The sequence below is a fragment of the Haliotis rufescens genome, unplaced genomic scaffold (genome assembly GCF_023055435.1).
Source record: "Haliotis rufescens isolate VD_foot unplaced genomic scaffold, xgHalRufe1.0.p SCAF_4, whole genome shotgun sequence".
Taxonomy (NCBI): Eukaryota; Metazoa; Mollusca; class Gastropoda; order Lepetellida; family Haliotidae; genus Haliotis; species Haliotis rufescens.
In genome coordinates this window covers 62,529,324-62,547,676 of record NW_025964112.1, presented here as the reverse complement: position 1 = coordinate 62,547,676, position 18,353 = coordinate 62,529,324, and the positions used below count along the sequence as shown (strand labels likewise).

Below are 18,353 nucleotides of genomic sequence, written 5' to 3'. Positions count from 1 at the left end.
CTTTTTGTCCGAACTGCTTGTTCGTAAATGTACAACCGCAAAATGGTGAGAGTTTTAGACGTGAGTCTAAACAACATCATCATCATCATCATCAACAACATCAATAATAATAATAAAAAAGCGACAAAACCCTTTCCATATCCAATACAAATATCTGCATAGATCAGAGTCGTTAGTACGATTCTGACTATATCATAAACATATGTTTATGAATCAGTGTGAAATAGTGATGATACCAGGTGTTCGCGAAAAGGTGAGCGTATCGTGAAACGTTTGCTGATTTCAAGCCCGTGTAGCGCCGTAATTTCCGGCTACCTTTTTCTTGTTTACCTCAGCGGCGCAGCATAGAGCTGACATTTGATGGTTGTTTTAAAATAAATAGGAGGTAACGTGATCACAGATGAACATGGTTGTGTACCCTATGGTTTGTTTAGGAGGTGCCAATAGGTTGAAATAAGTGACATTCATATTTCATGCGATATCGTGCTGATTCGAACCGAGTGCGAAATCTTGAATAAGAAACAAGATGGCGGGTGTCACTCCTTGTCTCTTTGTATATAGAGGGTGTGATTTTTTCAATACGAATATATTATGTTATACACGCTATCATCGAGTTCATGTGGGGCGGTTATAATGTGTTACCTGCCACCATACCATCTTCGACAAGGACCGATGCTTATGCAGTGTCTCTAGATCTTAGAATATTTACAGACCACCTTGTTTTAGCTTCATCGTTGCTGCGTCGTAAAACAGCAGCTGCTAAGTCATGAGAGTTTGTATAGAAAACTAAATCACTTTGAAAAAAAGTGTGTTTGAAAAACAATGGAACTTACATGCGTCATTCCACATCCACTCATGTACATCTATGTTGTTTGTTTCTTTAGTGATCACGAGTTTGCAACTAATGTCAACGAGCTGAAAATGAGTAATTTTATTGAACCCGGTTTGTACAAAGAACACATGTACGACAGATTACAACCAGTTACTGACCGCTTATGGTGTGGTCGAGTGCACAGTAAACGTTCTTCTGACATATTGGTAGTCCTCGGGGTCGTCTATCACAGTCGCCATTATTGTCAAAGTTCTGGAAAGACATAGCGAAAACATGAAGAGTGTAAAGTGTAAAGTGGCACGCCTTCCATGGCCGAAATCTTTAGAAAGTTGTCAAATGTAACAAATGTTATATTTGGGATAACACATTCTTAGTAAAGTACAGAATCCAGTAATTTTCGGAAGTCCCATCCGGGATTCGAACCCACACTGTCAGAGAAAGACACCTAATCGCCAGCACATCCAGATGGGACTCAACCCAAAACAAGTACTAGGATTTGTTTTTTACTTATAATGTGACATTTGAACACTTTCTAAATGGCATCGTGTGTTTATAAACATAATCTTTTCTATCCATATCCATTATTCCTCTCAATATGTTGGAGATCGTAGGTAGAATTTCCAGTAACATGGGCGTGGCCATCTTTCCTACTGATTTCCTACAGTAAAAGCCGTATTGATTTCATGTTAGAATAGGTCCCTAGCAACCAATGCTGGTCATAAGGGGCGCCTCAATAGGTCGGATGGGCAGGCCCTGTGACGTGTTTGATTGCATGCCATCGTATCGCAGTATAACATTAGTCACTGGATTCCCTGGTCTCGACTCGATTATTTACACACCGGCGTCAAACATCTGGAATAGTGTTGAGTGCCGCGTTAAATAAAAACAGACGAAGAAATCCTACGGACGTTATATGACAAAGACAAATTTCTTAAATCTTCTAAAAAACAGAAGAGGCGATTATGATAAACATCGTGGTCGTAATGTTTTTTTAATTTTTCGTTGGTTAGTTTGTAATGGCAACAATGATGTTTTCAGAACAATTTGCTCACACAAACAACGTTCAAGAAGTATGCTGGTGATGTTGTATGTAGACGAATGCTTACGTTGTCACTTCTGCCGTCCTGCCTCCGTTAATAACAACTGTACGTCTCGTGTGTTCCCCCGGCTGGAGATTCAGTGTGCCGCCAGAAGTCCCGGCTAGCCTCAAGCCGTCTGCTACGTCCAATTTCACTCTTTCGGAGTTACCTCCCTTGTTGGTGACCTTCACATTTATGTGAGTTTGACTTCCGACTTGAAGATGTCCTGTTATACACACATCAAAATCAACAGTTATACGATCATGTACGCTCCGTGTAGTCAGAAACAGTCAAAACGCCCTTCCATTCAAGAAAGATTCATGAACCACAAGCATATGAGGAAGGAGACTGAGAACGAAGAATGCTTTCGCCCAGCTTCAAATAATAAAATGTTCCTGACACACTGAATTCGATGGAAAGACAGACTACGACAAATACTGACCAACAACTCGTTCCACGCTGAGGGACAGGGTACTGGGCTTTGTTAGACCAGGCTTCTGTCGTTGAAACGGGTGCCCGTCCTTGTCCCTTCCTTCAATAACCATACGATAAGGCTGAAAGTAATAACATTATCCATTGTATGCCTCATTTGAAGCACTACCTGTATATGCCATGGAAAAGCTTTACCAGTCAAAATTATCCGACGAAACAGATTCAGGATGAAAAAGGCAAAATAGCTCTAAAAATGATTTGAATGGATCACTGGAAAAAAGTGACACGTTATGTGATCATTCGCAGTTGAGGTCAGACCCAATAGTAATTTCGTCCATACAACAACCCCTTGATTTAATTATTATGTACGTATGTCTATAATCGACAGAGGACGAGCGGCAGCACTTTGTCGGGACACACATGAACTCTCCTGCTGAAAACAATGCCAGGCAAAGACGAGTATGACTTTCGTTCTGAAGTATCCTTATGTCCAGTATTTTACTGCTACTCATCCTATAGTTTAATATTGCCGCAAGTAGCTGCAAGTCTGCTGATGCGGCGTTAAGCCATATTGACTCCAATGGTTTATTCAAGCACATTCAAATGTCACCGGATACACATTCTCTTCCTGGCCAAGATGGATAACAGCTTAAGCCATGCAGTAAACTTGTAATAATTATAACTTGATTATGCGTAATTGAAACGTAATCATTAAGGAAAACAGAATCATAAAGATACAGTTATATAACTACGGTTATAACGAACTCAAAGGGGCCGCTAATTTTAGTTCGTTATAACCGTAGTTCGTTATAAGCATTTCGACTACTCTATACAGCAAATGGCCGAGTGAAAAACAGTTCGTAATATCCGTCAGTTCGTTATAAGCATGTTCGTTATAAACGTAGTTTACTGTAGTTAAATCAAGGCTTTCAATGTGCTAGTAATAAACTATGTGCACTGTGACATTAACCTGATCTGGAACAGCGACATTGGCAATATAGTTGTGCCCTCTCTTCTTTCGATATGTCAGGCTGCAGCGGTGGATCTCAATGCCGAGAGTGTCATAGAAGATCAGAGAGTCTATGGAGGATACGGCGTCAACCGCCGTCACTGCCACAGCATGGGTCACAGTTTCACCTGGAGAAACATATTCAGAACCAGTTAAAAATCCCATCGAATTACAAGGAGATTGAACATACTCAGGTTGCAGGCGGTTGTCTCCCGAGTAGACTCCCCAACTACTGTCACGGCGTCAAGGCAGACCTGTGGTTGAAGATAGCTTGGACAGCAACTCATGCTGTCGGAGAACAATGACACACAATCAGGCATCGATCACTCGATCCCCACTGGTCGACTTTGCCAGGGATACCCCACAAGGACAGAATTGTGGTAACATTCACCCAAATGTGATCATAACTGTGGATTAGAACCTGCGGATCCTCGGGCGGCTAAGGGACGCAACTCTGCACAGCGACATCAGTAAAAGTCTGTTCGGATAATCTTACTGTCATATGAAAAATAATCATATTAAAGTGACTGAAAAATAGTAAAAATAAAACCGCTGATAAAAGAGTCATGTACAAAATGCGTAAGTTACTGCATTTACATGACGTCATAGAATACTATAAATGAATAAATAAATAAACAAATAAACAAATAAATAAATACAAAACTTACCTTCTACCGGTTTCCCCTCGATGAACATACTGTGTCCGTTGTCATTAGTCTTCACTAGATAGTCTTTAATGTCTACCACAGTGATGCCGTGGATGCTGACCTCAACAACGCCCTTGCCGTTGTTCTTTACAGCCCACGCGCCAGGTTTGGGGGCCTAGGTATGTAACAGAACAGGCAAAGAGTTAGTAAAGAATATCTGCAAAGTACAAGTATATATAACTCAACCACAAGCCCTAGGTAGATGAAAATATAAGGAGTAGTGACAGTGTATCTACCTCAATTATAATCTCGCCATCTTCGTTTTGGGTGACAGGAACCATTTCACCTGCGAACACAATTTATCAAAAATATTTGAACACAATTTAAATAATAATAAATACTCAATATTATTATTTGATGGACCGACCATCGAAAAAAACTTTTAAAAAATACACAAAAGAAATTCTGTCAGTTCTGACATTTAGGTTGACAAACTTTCTTTGTAATTTTCTGTTTTGATTCCATTTTGTCTCGTTCATGTTGTGTACATACCATTTGCGTAAATCATAACTTGTCCGCTGTGATAAACGTATCACTAAAATATCCTTCTTTAAGGAGGATAGAAGGATGTGTCTAATCCATCTTGTAATACATTCAAGGCACCTACCATCCGGGTTAAACACTCTCACGTTGGCATTGTGGTTACTTGTGGGTCCTATCTGCAGGTGGAGCGTCTTCACTGTGCTGTCCACGGGGAACGTCTTCAGTGAGAGGCCTCCGAGGGAGAATTCACTCAAGAGAGGCAGCTGGCTCCGAGGAACCTGACAAGGTATACGTCATACAGGAAGAGGTCAGATACGTCATAATGTATTTCACTGTAATGACCTAATGCCATAACAATATTATATGTATAAAGCTACGGTTTTATGCTCAGGAATCGATAACATGCAAACAGCGCCACCGTACATCTGTATGTATTACCTTAGATGGGCTTTCTAGATATGATGACGTTAAATAGTGTATGTCAAACCCAGGAGTCCTGGAGATGTGGTCATACTGGACAGCGCCAGAACCTGTGGACATGTAGAAATGTTCTTCAATCGTATTAAATTATTAATAGTTGGTACTATTATTGACATTGATTAATACCATTGTTATTTGTTGACGTTATCACTTTTATTTAAAATCACGTCATATAGAGTACATAAGGTGTAGACACTTGCCGCTGCTTCTTCTCCGCCGTGAGCAGTCCCCAGTCAGGATGAAGCTCACTGCGATCTTTTTCTCTGTCACCATGCTCGTGACGTAGTTGATCTTGGCCGCGTCTTTGGGCGAGGCGTCGGTAAACACGTATACTTTTGAGTTTGGGTTAGCAACTGTAGCCGCTGTTGATGTAGGAACCACAAATGTTATTTGTAATAATTGAAAATAATTCATGGTAGTGTTATAAAAATGCCTAGAAATACATCAGTCATCATTTATCGCAAAAGGAAGTGTCAACAGGTTCCAAGGGTCGTAGAAATTACAGACCTTATCAAGAGTTTATGTCAGATACGAGCATAGCGAACTAGGGTGGAATTCTGGACTGTATGGACTGGACTCGCAGAGAGTGATCCGTGTATTTGACGTACTTGCCTATACCCTATGAACTCTGAACTGTGTATGTGACGTACCTGTCTATACCCTATGAACTCTGATCTGTGTATGTGACGTACCTGTCTCTACCCTATGAACTCTGTGCTGTGTATATGACGTACCTGCCTGTAGACCTGTGAGGGAGAACTCTGGACAGTCTCCTCCTCCATTGACCCTGAGACTGCTGAGATAAGTAATCACAGCCGTTCCATTCTTGGATTTAAATATATCCGTCTTGTTACCTGCCAAAAGGGTATAGAAGATATGTCATGACCATAGTTCATTCCAGATCCACACTTTGCACAACAACTTTCTTTTATTTTGGAAATTTGAATGATATTGTGCCCATTTAAAGATTCAGATTGTATGATCGAGCTTTTTTGTTTGTGCGGTGGGGTGATCTTGTAACCATGAGTGAATGTGTGAGTGAGGTATCAGGCCTCTTTTAGCAGTATTGCAGCCGTATTTCACACATTGCTACAACGTGGGGAATCGAATCATGATAAACCAATTAGCTATCCCAGCCCCGACCTTGTTATCGCCGACACTACCTGGATCGTTAAAGGTAACGACCTTGTTATCGCCGACATTACCTGGATCTTTAAAAGTAACGACCTTGTTATCCCCAATATTACATGGATCGTTAAAGGTAACGACCTTGTTATCTGTTATCCCCAATATTACCTGGATCGTTGAAGGTAACGACCTTGTTATCTGTTATCCCCAATATTACCTGGATCGTTAAAGGTAACGACCTTGTTATCCGTTATCCCCAATATTACCTGGATCGTTAAAGGTAACGACCTTGTTATCCGTTATCCCCAATATTACCTGGATCGTTGAAGGTAACGACCTTGTTATCCGTTATCCCGGATATTAACTGGATCGTTAAAGGTAACGACCTTGTTATCCGTTATCCCCAATATTACCTGGATCGTTAAAGGTAACGACCTTGTTATCTGTTATCCCCAATATTACCTGGATCGTTAAAGGTAACGACCTTGTTATCTGTTATCCCCAATATTACCTGGACCGTTAAAGGTAACGACCTTGTTATCCGTTATCCCCAATATTACCTGGATCGTTAAAGGTAACGACCTTGTTATCTGTTATCCCCAATATTACCTGGATCGTTAAAGGTAACGACCTTGTTATCCGTTATCCCCAATATTACCTGGATCGTTGAAGGTAACGACCTTGTTATCCGTTATCCCCAATATTACCTGGATCGTTAAAGGCAACGACCTTGTTATCTGTTATCCCCAATATTACCTGGATCGTTAAAGGTAACGACCTTGTTAGCTGTTATCCCCAATATTACCTGGATCGTTAAAGGTAACGACGATGTAATTATAGGGTTGTTTGATTGTGCCAAGTGTTTCCTTGATAATTTCCTGCGTCTTTTTTATGACGGCGGCAAGGTCGTCTCCCATGGAGCCTGTGGTGTCGATGACGAAGACCATGGAGTTTCCAGCCGTCAGTTGCAACAGTTCCTGAAAAACCTCATCTCCAATCAGGGAATGCAGACCGTACACTAGAACCAAAACACAACTGGATAAGTAATTGTAGGGAACATCAGCAGTCCACTGGAACCAAACCAAGACTAGAGGAATAATTACCTGGAACCATTGCCGAACATTAGAACCAAACCACAACTAGGGTGAGTGAGTGAGTTCCCACCACAACAAGAGAAATAATTGTACAGAACATATGACGTAGGGTCGTCAATCGGACTACATGTAACTAAATGTTGATTAAGTTCAAAATGAGCCTTATAAATTAGTTTTGTTTCATGGTTCTCCTCTGAAGTTATCAAACGTGACAGCACATTTAGGAAAACAGTTGAACAAACGATTGTAGAATGGGCCTAATCCTACTTCTACCTTGTGTATGAATGGATGTCATGTACAAAATAGATTTCACAGGTAGATACGGTTTTCGCGTGAACAAAGCTTCAGTTTATAGTACAATATGTTGTAGCAAATCTACAACTGGTGAATATTAACTAAATAAGATAAACAAGAATTAAACTGTAATAAGGACGAAATAAAGACTGTAGCTATTGTGACACAAGAGACTTTTCTGAGGCTCCAATGAATGAGACTCTGTGAATGGATCACTTAATGTGGGATAGTTGCGGATTTACCAGGGTGTGCGAAGAGGAACCTGGTATGCAGGATCGCCCCTTGGGCCGCGGTGTCGTGAAGCGGGGCGTGGGGGGACATGCTGGAGTCGCTAGTGTCCTTGTTGATGCCCCCGATAGCCGCTATGGTTCTACCAGACTGGTCATACGGGCCGCCATGGCTACATTTCCCAGTCTTGAATGTTGCTGGGTCCCCTGTAAATAATGTGTTTCAGTTAGATAAAGTACATCATAGTCATTCCCCATGGGACCCTTCAGGGTTTCTAGTCCTGGGGACAAGGATTGTGTTCGTTATATCCGACGTTTGTTGTTCACAGTGTTGCTAGCCCTAGGGACAACAATTGTGTTCGTTATATCCGAAGTTCGTTGTTCACAGTGTTACTAGCCCCAAGGACAACAATTGTGTTCGTTATATCCGACGTTTGTTGTTCACAGTGTTACTAGCCCTAGGGACAACAGTTATGTTCGTTATATCCGAAGTTCGTTGTTCACCCTGTTACTAGCCCTTGGGACAGCAACTGTGTTCGTTATATCAGTACTGGTAACTTAATAATTGAAAGAACTTACTGCTCGGCTTTCGCCTGTCCTGTCCACTACGGTACCCACTGGTCAGAAGCGGGCCTTGGACCATGATGTTAGCTGTACATGGGATCCCAGTTGAGGAGCTGAAAGGCAAAACGGTTTTCTGTTAATGATGCGCATATCGAATGTACGAAGATAATATAATATTAATCTCACAGTTATCTGATAACCCTGTGTCAGCATTGTGAATTTAAAATGGCCAGTTTAGGTTTATATTAATTTCAAGTTTTAGCATTAGTCGCCAATCGGAACACACAGACCCCCATATATCCTCCAGCATCATTCTTCCCCAGTCGTATGATTGTTTGTAATGCTATGCAATCACTTGATTGATGATCAAATATACCGCGTAATATATACGTGAATACTGTCTGGATACAAGGTCATCGCTGAAGGCGTTCAAATATATTTTAAGCTACAGCTGTAGCGTACAGTTGATAACAGCTGAATAATAATATAAGGTCAAACATACACAAGGAAACTCGACAGCGTGAGTACAGCTGTACTCACCCACAGCTGCGACACGTGTCCATGGCGGAAGGGGCCTGGGCCATCAATGGTTTCCCCCGCATCCCTGAAGACAGACGCGTGTACTGTTGTCAGTCAGTAAGTAGGTTTGCAGTCAGCATGTTTGTTGTTTAACGCCGCACTCGGCAGTATTCCAGCTATATGAGACCGCCTCCGTGGTCTAGAGGTAGAGCGTCCGCCCGGAGAGCGGAAGGTGCTGGGTTCGATCCCCGGGCGCGTCATACCAAAAGACGTTAAAAGATGGTACTTGTTGCTAACCTTTCTTGCGCTCGGCATTAAGGGACTAAAACAAGGACTGGTCGGCTCGGAGTCAGTATACTGTGTCTCACTGGGGTATTCATGTCAAACTGCGGCATGGTATAATTGGCATCAGTCCGGACTAGTACAAGCAGCCACACATACACGTACACACACGTCGCTATATAAGTACAATAATCTTGGACGCGACGTTAAACCCCATTTCACCTCACCTCACCTCCAGCTCTATTACGGCGGTCCGTAAATAATCAAGTCTAGACCAGACAATCCAGTTATTGACAGCATGAACATCGATCCACGCAGTTGGGATACGATGACATGCATCAATCAAGTCAGCAAGCCTGACCACCCGACAGCAATATTGCAGCTCTATTACGGCAGTTTTTAAATGAAACCAGCTGCTGCATACGAGACATGAACAGCAGTCAGAAACCATGACACACCCTCAGTCAGGTCAAACATTGCGCCTGGTCTGTTCTTAAGAGAAGGACCGCCTGAAGGACCAGGTTCCAGCTGGTTTGATCCCCGGCTGCGTCTTATCAAAAGACGTTAAAAGATGGTACTTGTTGTTACCCTGCCTGGTGGTCAGCATTAAGGGGCAGATCGGCTCGGATTTATACTGTGTATGAGTGGGGTATTCATGTAACATGTTCGTCGCTATATGAGTGCAGTAACCTCATGTCAGTTCCCTTGTTTAGAAAAAACATGGTATATGGGGCTGTAGTCATCAACAGGTCCAAAGTAGGGTGTACCATTCTCATTGGTTTGTTTGTTTTCTAACGCAGCACTCAGCAATATACCAGCTATATGACGGCGTGTGAATAATGGAGTCTGGGCCAGACAATCTAGTGGTCAATATTGTGATTTTGTTTGTGTGTTTGTTCTTTAAGGCCGCACTCACCAATATTCCAGCTATATGACGGCGTGTGAATACTGGAGTCTGGGCCATGAGCGTGAGCAATGATGACTCGTTATTAACCAAGTCCCCGAGTCTAACAACCCGATCCTTTTGGATCCTTTTGGGCACCTATTCAACCTAGTATCTCCACTGTGGGCAACATGTGCGATGATTTACGTAAACAAGATTGATGACAACAGGAGTCGAGTGTAAGTAATCTCACAAAACACAGTCCTGCTGTGTGCGGCTATTTTCGAACTGTTTGGTGTATACCGAGGTCCAATGTGAAGGTTACAACTCTGTACATTGATGTTTGAATGTACCTACTAATATACATGTACATTAGTACATGATGAAAGCATACCTAGAGATTCATAGGCCGCCTTTCCACTGAGTTCCGGCCAGTTGGTGTTGCTGTAGAACATCTGGACAATGTGTAGAAACTGACCAATCTGCTCTCGAGCCGCATCGAGGTTGGGATTGGTCTTGTTTAGAACATTGATGGCTGTTTCCCGTAGCAACGTGATCTTGTCGTTACCTGCAGTTGTTATCGCATACATCAGGTGATGCGAAGAGCCAATGCATTTCAATAACACATTAATAAGTTGTAATATTTTGTTAACATTCTATTATATAGCATGCTATAATGCAGGTGTATTATCTTCATTTACGAATGATCGTGTTCTGAAAGCACGATGCATCAGCATACCAGTTTACCACCAGTTGTCACATGTACAGCTGAAACAACATGGGTTTAATCATTTTCTCTGCTCAATCTCTTTAAAATCTGTTCACGTCAACGTTAAACAAAGAAAGAGAACATTTCATTACGGGTCACGTCAGAAGGATCAATCAGAGCTTCGCTTACGAGATAGGTGAAACCTCCCAAAAGGTTAACTCGGGGTATTCTTAATGACAGTTACGGGCCGTTCGACAAATTTCGTCAAGATCATCATCTTTCTCTCGTGTTCAATGGGAGAAACATCTGAACGAAAGTGACTTTCCACACACAGTCTCGGTCAGCTATTAGACATTCCAGAACTTTATCTTGTTTACTCTTCAAACTTTGACTCAATATTTTTCAAAGCGTAATATGGAAATTGCCAGTTTGAAACTTGTGCGTAAACAACTCGAGAAAACTGCTTTCTGGTTAGCTAATGTCGACTTCTTGTCAATCATTTCATTGGTCGGTCAAAGTTCGCGAAAGGTAATTCAGACGTGACCTGTAATGGGATGTCCTCAGGTCCTGTGTGGCGGTAGAGAGCGCTAACATCTGATTTTAATGAGATGTATGTAATGTTTGTTTGCTCAATGTGTCAATATCACCTTCTTTAATGGCCTCCCCGTTGACATGCCAGGCAGCCTCCGTGTAGTGGTCCTGGTCCACTCTGTTGTTGGCCTTCACGATGTCATCGATGGCCTCCTGGAACCGCTTCTCCGACACAGTGCCTGGCATTAGTAACACGCAATCAGACAACAACCAAGTAACTACGAGGAATTATTTACTTTTGTAAATTATGAAAAATAAGTATCGCAATATTCATTCTACAAATCTCATTGTCATTTTTATACTAAAACGGTTTTACGAAATATTAAACATTATAAAATGTATTGAGCTAGTGTTCTAGATCTGGTGATGTTATATTATCCACGTTGGTGCAATAATAATGGGTGACGTCTTATCGTTGTACACAGCGATAGTCCAGCCGGCATTTTGCTTTAACTGACCAATCATCCCAGATTTCGCCAAATGTTTTTTTTAATCTTTCAACCTTTACAACATGAATACACGAGAGTCAAATTACCTGTAGTTTTAGTTGGTAACTTTCAATTGTATATTGGTGGAGCCGTTTCGTTGCACTTTGTGACAAAAGCATGAAACTTGGCACAGTTGTGGGTAATGACATTCCAAATATTTTCAGATATGGGGCCACCCCAAAAATCCAATAATGCCGCCATGGAGGAACGAACTTATCGTATAACTCGGGTGAGCCGAGATGTATTAAATATATTATGAAAAATGAACATCTTTAAAGTAAATAACTATATTGTACTGGACTATTTGTTTTGATTTAGGTAATCTAATGTGTGAAGAAATACCACATTACCAACATTGTATACTTATATGGTAAATTGTCAGGGACAATTAAATGTGATCACAGTTGCCACCACATTTGCAAAGTGGTGTACTCATCAAATGTGCCACAACGCAGTCACACCTTGCTCTGCGCCCACTCTCAGACTTACAACTACATCTCAGAAGCTCTTAGCAGGACTTTGAAGCTTGTGGTAGTCTAGTTCACAAAGGCCCAATGTGCTACTGATATTACCCATACTCTCTCAGTTGGTGTGGAAAGCTCTGTTTCGGCCTCCAGACTCGATCGGCTTGAAATGAACTCTTTCGAAATTTTGGTACAAAGGAGTTGACATAGGAGGAATGGAATCAATTGATCTACCATTCTTGGTGAATACGAGGGCAGGTCAAAAAGTTCTAAGCCTGGCTAACTTTCAACTATGGGCCATAACAAGGTGAACTATGTCAATGTAGTACATTGTTTGAGTAGTTTATTGCAAGTGTATTTGGTCTGTTGAGGCCGTTTGTGTATTAGTGAGTGAGTACGGTTTTACGCCGCTTTTAGCAATATTCCAGCAATATCACGGCGGGGGCCACCAGAAATGGGCTTCACACATTTTACCCATGTCGGAACCGAACCCGGGTCTTCGGCGTAACGAGCAAACGCTTAAACCACTAGGCTACCCGACCGCCCTGTGTATTAGTGACAGTTGAACGTGATAGGTGTCCAAATGGCCACAGAAATGGAAGCGAACGAGTATCGAGCAGTCATCAAGTTTTTGACTTTAGAGAAAAGTACTCCCCATGAAATCCATGTCACAAGTGTAAGGGGATAAGTGCCCGAGCTTTTCCACTGTTAAACGTTGGGCAGCTATGTTTAAGGTTGGGAGTACAAGCCTTGATGATGACCCTAGGTCTGGACGTCCCTTAACTTCCATCAATGAAGATGCAATCAAGAAGATAAAACGTCAGATAGACGTATTATCATTGCTTAAATTGAGGAAGACACAGGTCTGACCTGAGCCATGGATCCATTGACACTATTATTCAGAACATTTACAGATATAATTGGGTGCCAACGTGTCTAAATTTTGATATGTAAGGAAAATAAATAACATTGCCAAAGAAAATGTAGAGCGAATTGGGGAGGATTTCGTCAAATTCAAAATGAAATTTGTATCGAGTGATGAAACATGGGTCTATCACTATGATCCCGAGACAAAACGTCAATCCATGGAATGGCACCATTTCACTTCTCCGGCACCAAAGAAATTCAAGTCTTCAAGACCAGTGAAGAAAGTTATGGTCACTGTATTCTGGGATGCAAAGGGTGTGATTCTTGTTGATTACTTAGAAAGTCAAAAGACGATTACCGGTGCCTACTATGCTGATTTGCTTCATCGCCTGAGAGATTTTATAAAAGAAAACTGGCAAAGAATGCTGACTGCTTGAGTTCATGACAATTCCGTCTCGACTTGCTGCCGCTTCTGTGCGACAATGTGGGTTCCAAGAGCTTCATCGCCCTCCATACTCGCCAGATCTGGCACCAAGTGATTTCCACCTATTTCGATGACGACAACGATGACCTCAAAGCTACCGTGAATGGGTTTTCCGGGGTGGCTTCAGAATAAAACTTCGACTGGAATTGAAAAGCTTCACTATTCATATGAGTGTTTTGAAAAGCAGGAAGAATATGTTGAAAAATAAAATAAAAACACTTTCACAATTGTTGGCTTTGTTTGTTATTCTTAGAACGTTTTGACCTGCCCTCATAAGCCTTTGAGTGCCTCATACAAAAACTGGCCCAGTCATTTATGAAGACCACAAAACGTTGACTGACTGGCATCAGGTTCCCCACATCCTGTTTGGTTGGTACATCACCAATGAGATGTAAACCTCTGCTGATTCATCATGCACATGAGATGTAATCTGGTTTTTGTTTGCCTTTGCCAACAAAGAAAGATGTCAGGTCACAGCCAGTGAAGCTCAAAGTGATCAGGCTTTCTCTGGTCCATGGAATCCGACTAGGACATGAACAGCCAAATATCTTCATTTTCTTCCTGTTCCAAAAGCTATCTAGATGTGAGACACATCTATTCTGTCAAACAATGCAATGACCAAGGCAATGACATTAGTATCAACAGTTCTAATCGAACTCCTTTCAAACCCTGTCTGGCAGCCACAGACATGTGCAAAACGCCTCGTGTCAGTTTCTTAAACTGAATATTGATGCAGATCAATGACAACATCTGACCCATTGTTGCACAGAACCTGTTTACTGTAAGTGCGTATAATTGTTTTTATCCCAACATGCCTATGAAATAACTTGTTAAGCCAAGGACACAAACAGAAAACTCTAGAAAAGCAAATTACTACACTACATTTAAGATTACTAGGACCTTATCTATTAAGTGTAAAATTACATAAGTTTAGAACAGCTCTTTCTCGATTTCGTTGTGGCTCATATGATCTATTTATTGAAAAAGGCAGATATGAAGGTATTGCAAGAGAACTGATTGTATTGAAGATGAATATCACTTTTATATGTATGTCCAGTGTATTATGATTTAAGGCAACATATCTTAATAAATATTTCAACCACAACCAAAACGGTAACAAATTTTGTAAAAAAATAAAAATAATAATTTTTTATTTATTTATTTATTTTTTATATATGTTTTTTACTATTATTATTTTTATTTTTATTTTTTTTATTTTTTTGGTTTTTGACGTCATTTATTCATGTTTATTGTCCACGATTTTACATGGCCCTGTACATTGCCGCGTGGACTGGCATACCAGGGTTTATATTTGGGTTAGAGTTGCTAATTATTCAGTAGACATTTAATTTTTTCTTCAAGATTAACATTGTTATACTGTAGTACTTTGTATTGTATTTCTAGTTCTCTTTTAAAAATTCTAAAAAGGCAGTCAGTTTCAGTTACTTTACATGAGACATGAGAATTGGAAACAAGTATAAGCAACTGCCATTCAGAATTCTACACGCAATCATTCCTTGTAATCAGTATTTAAATAGAATTAACATTAAAGAAAGTAATGTATGTGAACATTGTGGTAGTGTAGATACTGTTAGACATTACATGTTTTACTGTTTAAATGTATTACCCTTTTGGATAGAATTCTTTAAGTGGGCGAAGATTTATGATAATTACAGAGATATTGTATTGTATGGTATAGAAGGAGGCACAGAGGAGTGTACTTTGATGAATTTTTTACTACTGCTAGCAAAGTATATTGTGTACAGATGTAAATTTTGTAAATTAATGACTTGTGGTTGTACAGAAACTATGAGACATTTATCAATGCTCATTTATCATGCTATGAAACTAAGAAAAGGTATGACTTTGTAATACGCCCCAGACAATGTACTTTAGGCCTTTGGCCTCATCAGTACCATGAATAAAGATTGGTTGAAGATTGATTGAACTCAAACAGTTCTGTCTTGTTCTCGTCAATTCTCAAAAGTGTGACTGTTTCCTTGTTTGCTTCTTGCTGTTAGTGTGAGACTGTACTTGTCCCCAACGATGTCAACGCAAAGACGTTTTCACCAAGAAAGGTAGATCAACTGATTCTATTCCTCTACGTCAGCTGCACTGTACCAACATGGAGCTCATTTCAAGCTGGCCCCCGTTGGCGATCAAGTCTGGAGGCCGAAACAGGCCTTTACACACCAACTGAGAGAGGATGGGTAATATCTGTAGCACATAGCTATGGGCCCTTTGTGGACTACACTACCACAAGCTTCTAAGTCATGCCAAGAGCTTCTGATATGTAGTTGTAAGTCTGAGAATGGGGGCAGAGCAAGGTGTGTTTGCGTTGTGGCATATTCAATTGGTACACCACTTTGCAAACTTGGTGGCAACTGTGATCACATTTAATTGTCCCTGACCAACCAAAACCATTAGCCATTTACTGCATATCTCAACAGATACAAATTTTGTTCTTTAAATATTCTGTTGTTGTCATTGTATTCACCATATGAGTATACAATACTGGTATAATTAATTGGCCTTCATGAAGTATGTCTTAAAGATATGCCGAAAAAGTAAGAAATGCATATGTATATATTTTTTCACGCTTTATTTTACCTAAATCAACATAAATAGTCTTTTGTGATAACATTATTTACTTTACAGATGTAGTGTTGAGGAAATCTATTCCAAAATATTTTTACTTTATATACTTAGGTTGTGGGTCATGCTCAAACGAGATATACTTGAATTGCATTCCTCCATGGTGGCCATATTGGATTTTTTGTTTTGGGGTGGTCCCATATCTAAAAATATTTTGAATGTCATTACCTACAAATCGGCCAAGTTTCATGCTTTTATCACAAAGTGCACAACTGATCCTATAAATGTCACGAAACGGGCCCCACTGTATAACCCACTTTTAATTTTAGTTTCAGCTCATGAAATATCAAGCAGCGTTAGAAACGGATTCAACCTATTTTTCTGACAAGGTCATTCATCATTCACTTGAGAAAGAAAATCCGTCAACATCAATCCTCGTAAGATAGTTTCTGACTTTACTTTGATCACTTGCAAAGTATATATTAAGTGTTTAATAATAATAAAACAGATCTTTTATCAGTTATTAATACATAATAAAACAAAATACAACCCGTGTTAAACATTGACGAGAAATGCTCCCAACTATCATCTGAAGATGCAGTGGTTTCTAGGTTATACCTCCGTAATACTTATCGAAGAGCTTCCTAGCTGTAATGTCCTTAATGCCGGTCAGTTCACCCGGAGATATGGACTTGTCAGGTAAAGGGTGGGTTTCGAAGAACTCAGCGACAGCATACAGGATGCCGATCTCCGTGATGTCCTGGTGGGTGTAGTCCGACCCGGAGGACAGGAGGGTGAACTGGTTGGGGAGGAACCCCCGGGCACATGGCCACGATATCAGCGTTAACACGGCCAACGACTTGAATAACATGGTGTTCCCTTTTGGGCAACTGTTCCTTATCTGCTTGGCACATTATAACCATAACCCTGCTTCCGTTTAGAGCGCGTTCTGAGAATGATGTGACAATTATTATGGTTCGGTCCCGTTCCGCATAGCAACCTTGCAGCATACTCAGTTCCATACTTTAACATGGACTTACGAAAACCGTAGCACTAAAATTGCTTTGTGGAAAGGGTCTCATATGTGCTGGGTTAAACCTGTAGCTTTTCTTGATTGCAAGTACATCCTGCTTCCCTGACGATTACTTTGTTGTTTTGTTTTTCGTTTGTTTGTTGTTTAACCCCACTCTCAGCAATATTCCAACTATATGACGGCGGCATCTAAATGATCAAGTTTGGACCAAACGATCTAGTGCTTGATATTATAAGCAACGATTCACGACATCGTGGTACGAGGTCACGCTGTCAACCCAGGTCACTGAGCCTGACCATCGGTACCTTTGGTCGCCTCTTACGACAAGCATGGGTTGCTGGGGATCAATGGGGCACGGGTGGCCCAGTCGTCTCAGGCGCCTCGATTCGCTGTGCAGAGTTGCGTCTCTTGGGCACGCCAGGAACCTATGAATGTGGGTTCGAATCCCTGTTCGCCCCGATTATGTTCCTAGGTTTGTCAGCACCATACCCGTGCTCGTGGGTTTCACCGAAGTGGTAAACGTCCGAGACCTGCATCATTTCGGGCTTTCCTTCCACATTAAGTTGACACGCCGCGATATAACTGTAATACTGTCAAAAGCGGCGTTAACCCCAACTCACTCACTCACTATGTTTTCGTTGGAAACTGTACTGTTTGGATTAACAGGGGGTCTCTGCACATAATTCACATAGTGTAACACGTTCCACGTCGGTTTTAGATATACCTGTGGATTCTAGATAGTCCTCACTTTTTGTAAACCAGTGAATTGAGAGAGTAATGTTTAACATCATCATTGATGTCTGTAAACATATTTTATATATATATATATATATATATATATATAGTTATAGTTATAGTTATATATATAGTTATATAGTTATATAGTTATAGTTATTTCGCACTTTAATACACTATTTCTGCTTAAAGAAGATAAGATTTTCGTCGATTAACGTACACTTTAGACAATTTCCTTTCTCGTGAAGTTGGAATGCAAAAGGTTACATAATCACTCAGAGAAAGCGGATATCGCTTTTAAAGATGTTTCGACAGTTGGACAGTTCGAGTTTGACACGGGACACTCTGCAGAAGAGTATGGTTTTAATGTATTA

At 40.8% G+C, this 18,353-nt stretch overlaps 1 protein-coding gene across 1 annotated transcript; it reads right to left on the bottom strand.

Annotated features, from left to right (window-relative positions):
- Positions 1-909: 909 nt before the first annotated feature.
- Positions 910-17,120, bottom strand: LOC124116772 (von Willebrand factor A domain-containing protein 7-like). The gene is made up of 17 exons (XM_046478270.2): positions 16,830-17,120; positions 11,370-11,492; positions 10,408-10,581; positions 8,870-8,933; positions 8,345-8,442; positions 7,781-7,972; positions 6,956-7,168; positions 5,757-5,876; positions 5,223-5,384; positions 4,981-5,072; positions 4,667-4,820; positions 4,296-4,345; positions 4,021-4,174; positions 3,314-3,480; positions 2,354-2,465; positions 1,939-2,137; positions 910-1,084 (listed from the first exon to the last, which is right to left on the bottom strand). Exons 1-17 carry the CDS (start codon positions 17,080-17,082, stop codon positions 994-996), a joined length of 2,418 nt encoding a protein of 805 aa, XP_046334226.2. The 5' UTR covers positions 17,083-17,120; the 3' UTR covers positions 910-993.
- Between the last annotated feature and the right edge of the window lie 1,233 nt (positions 17,121-18,353).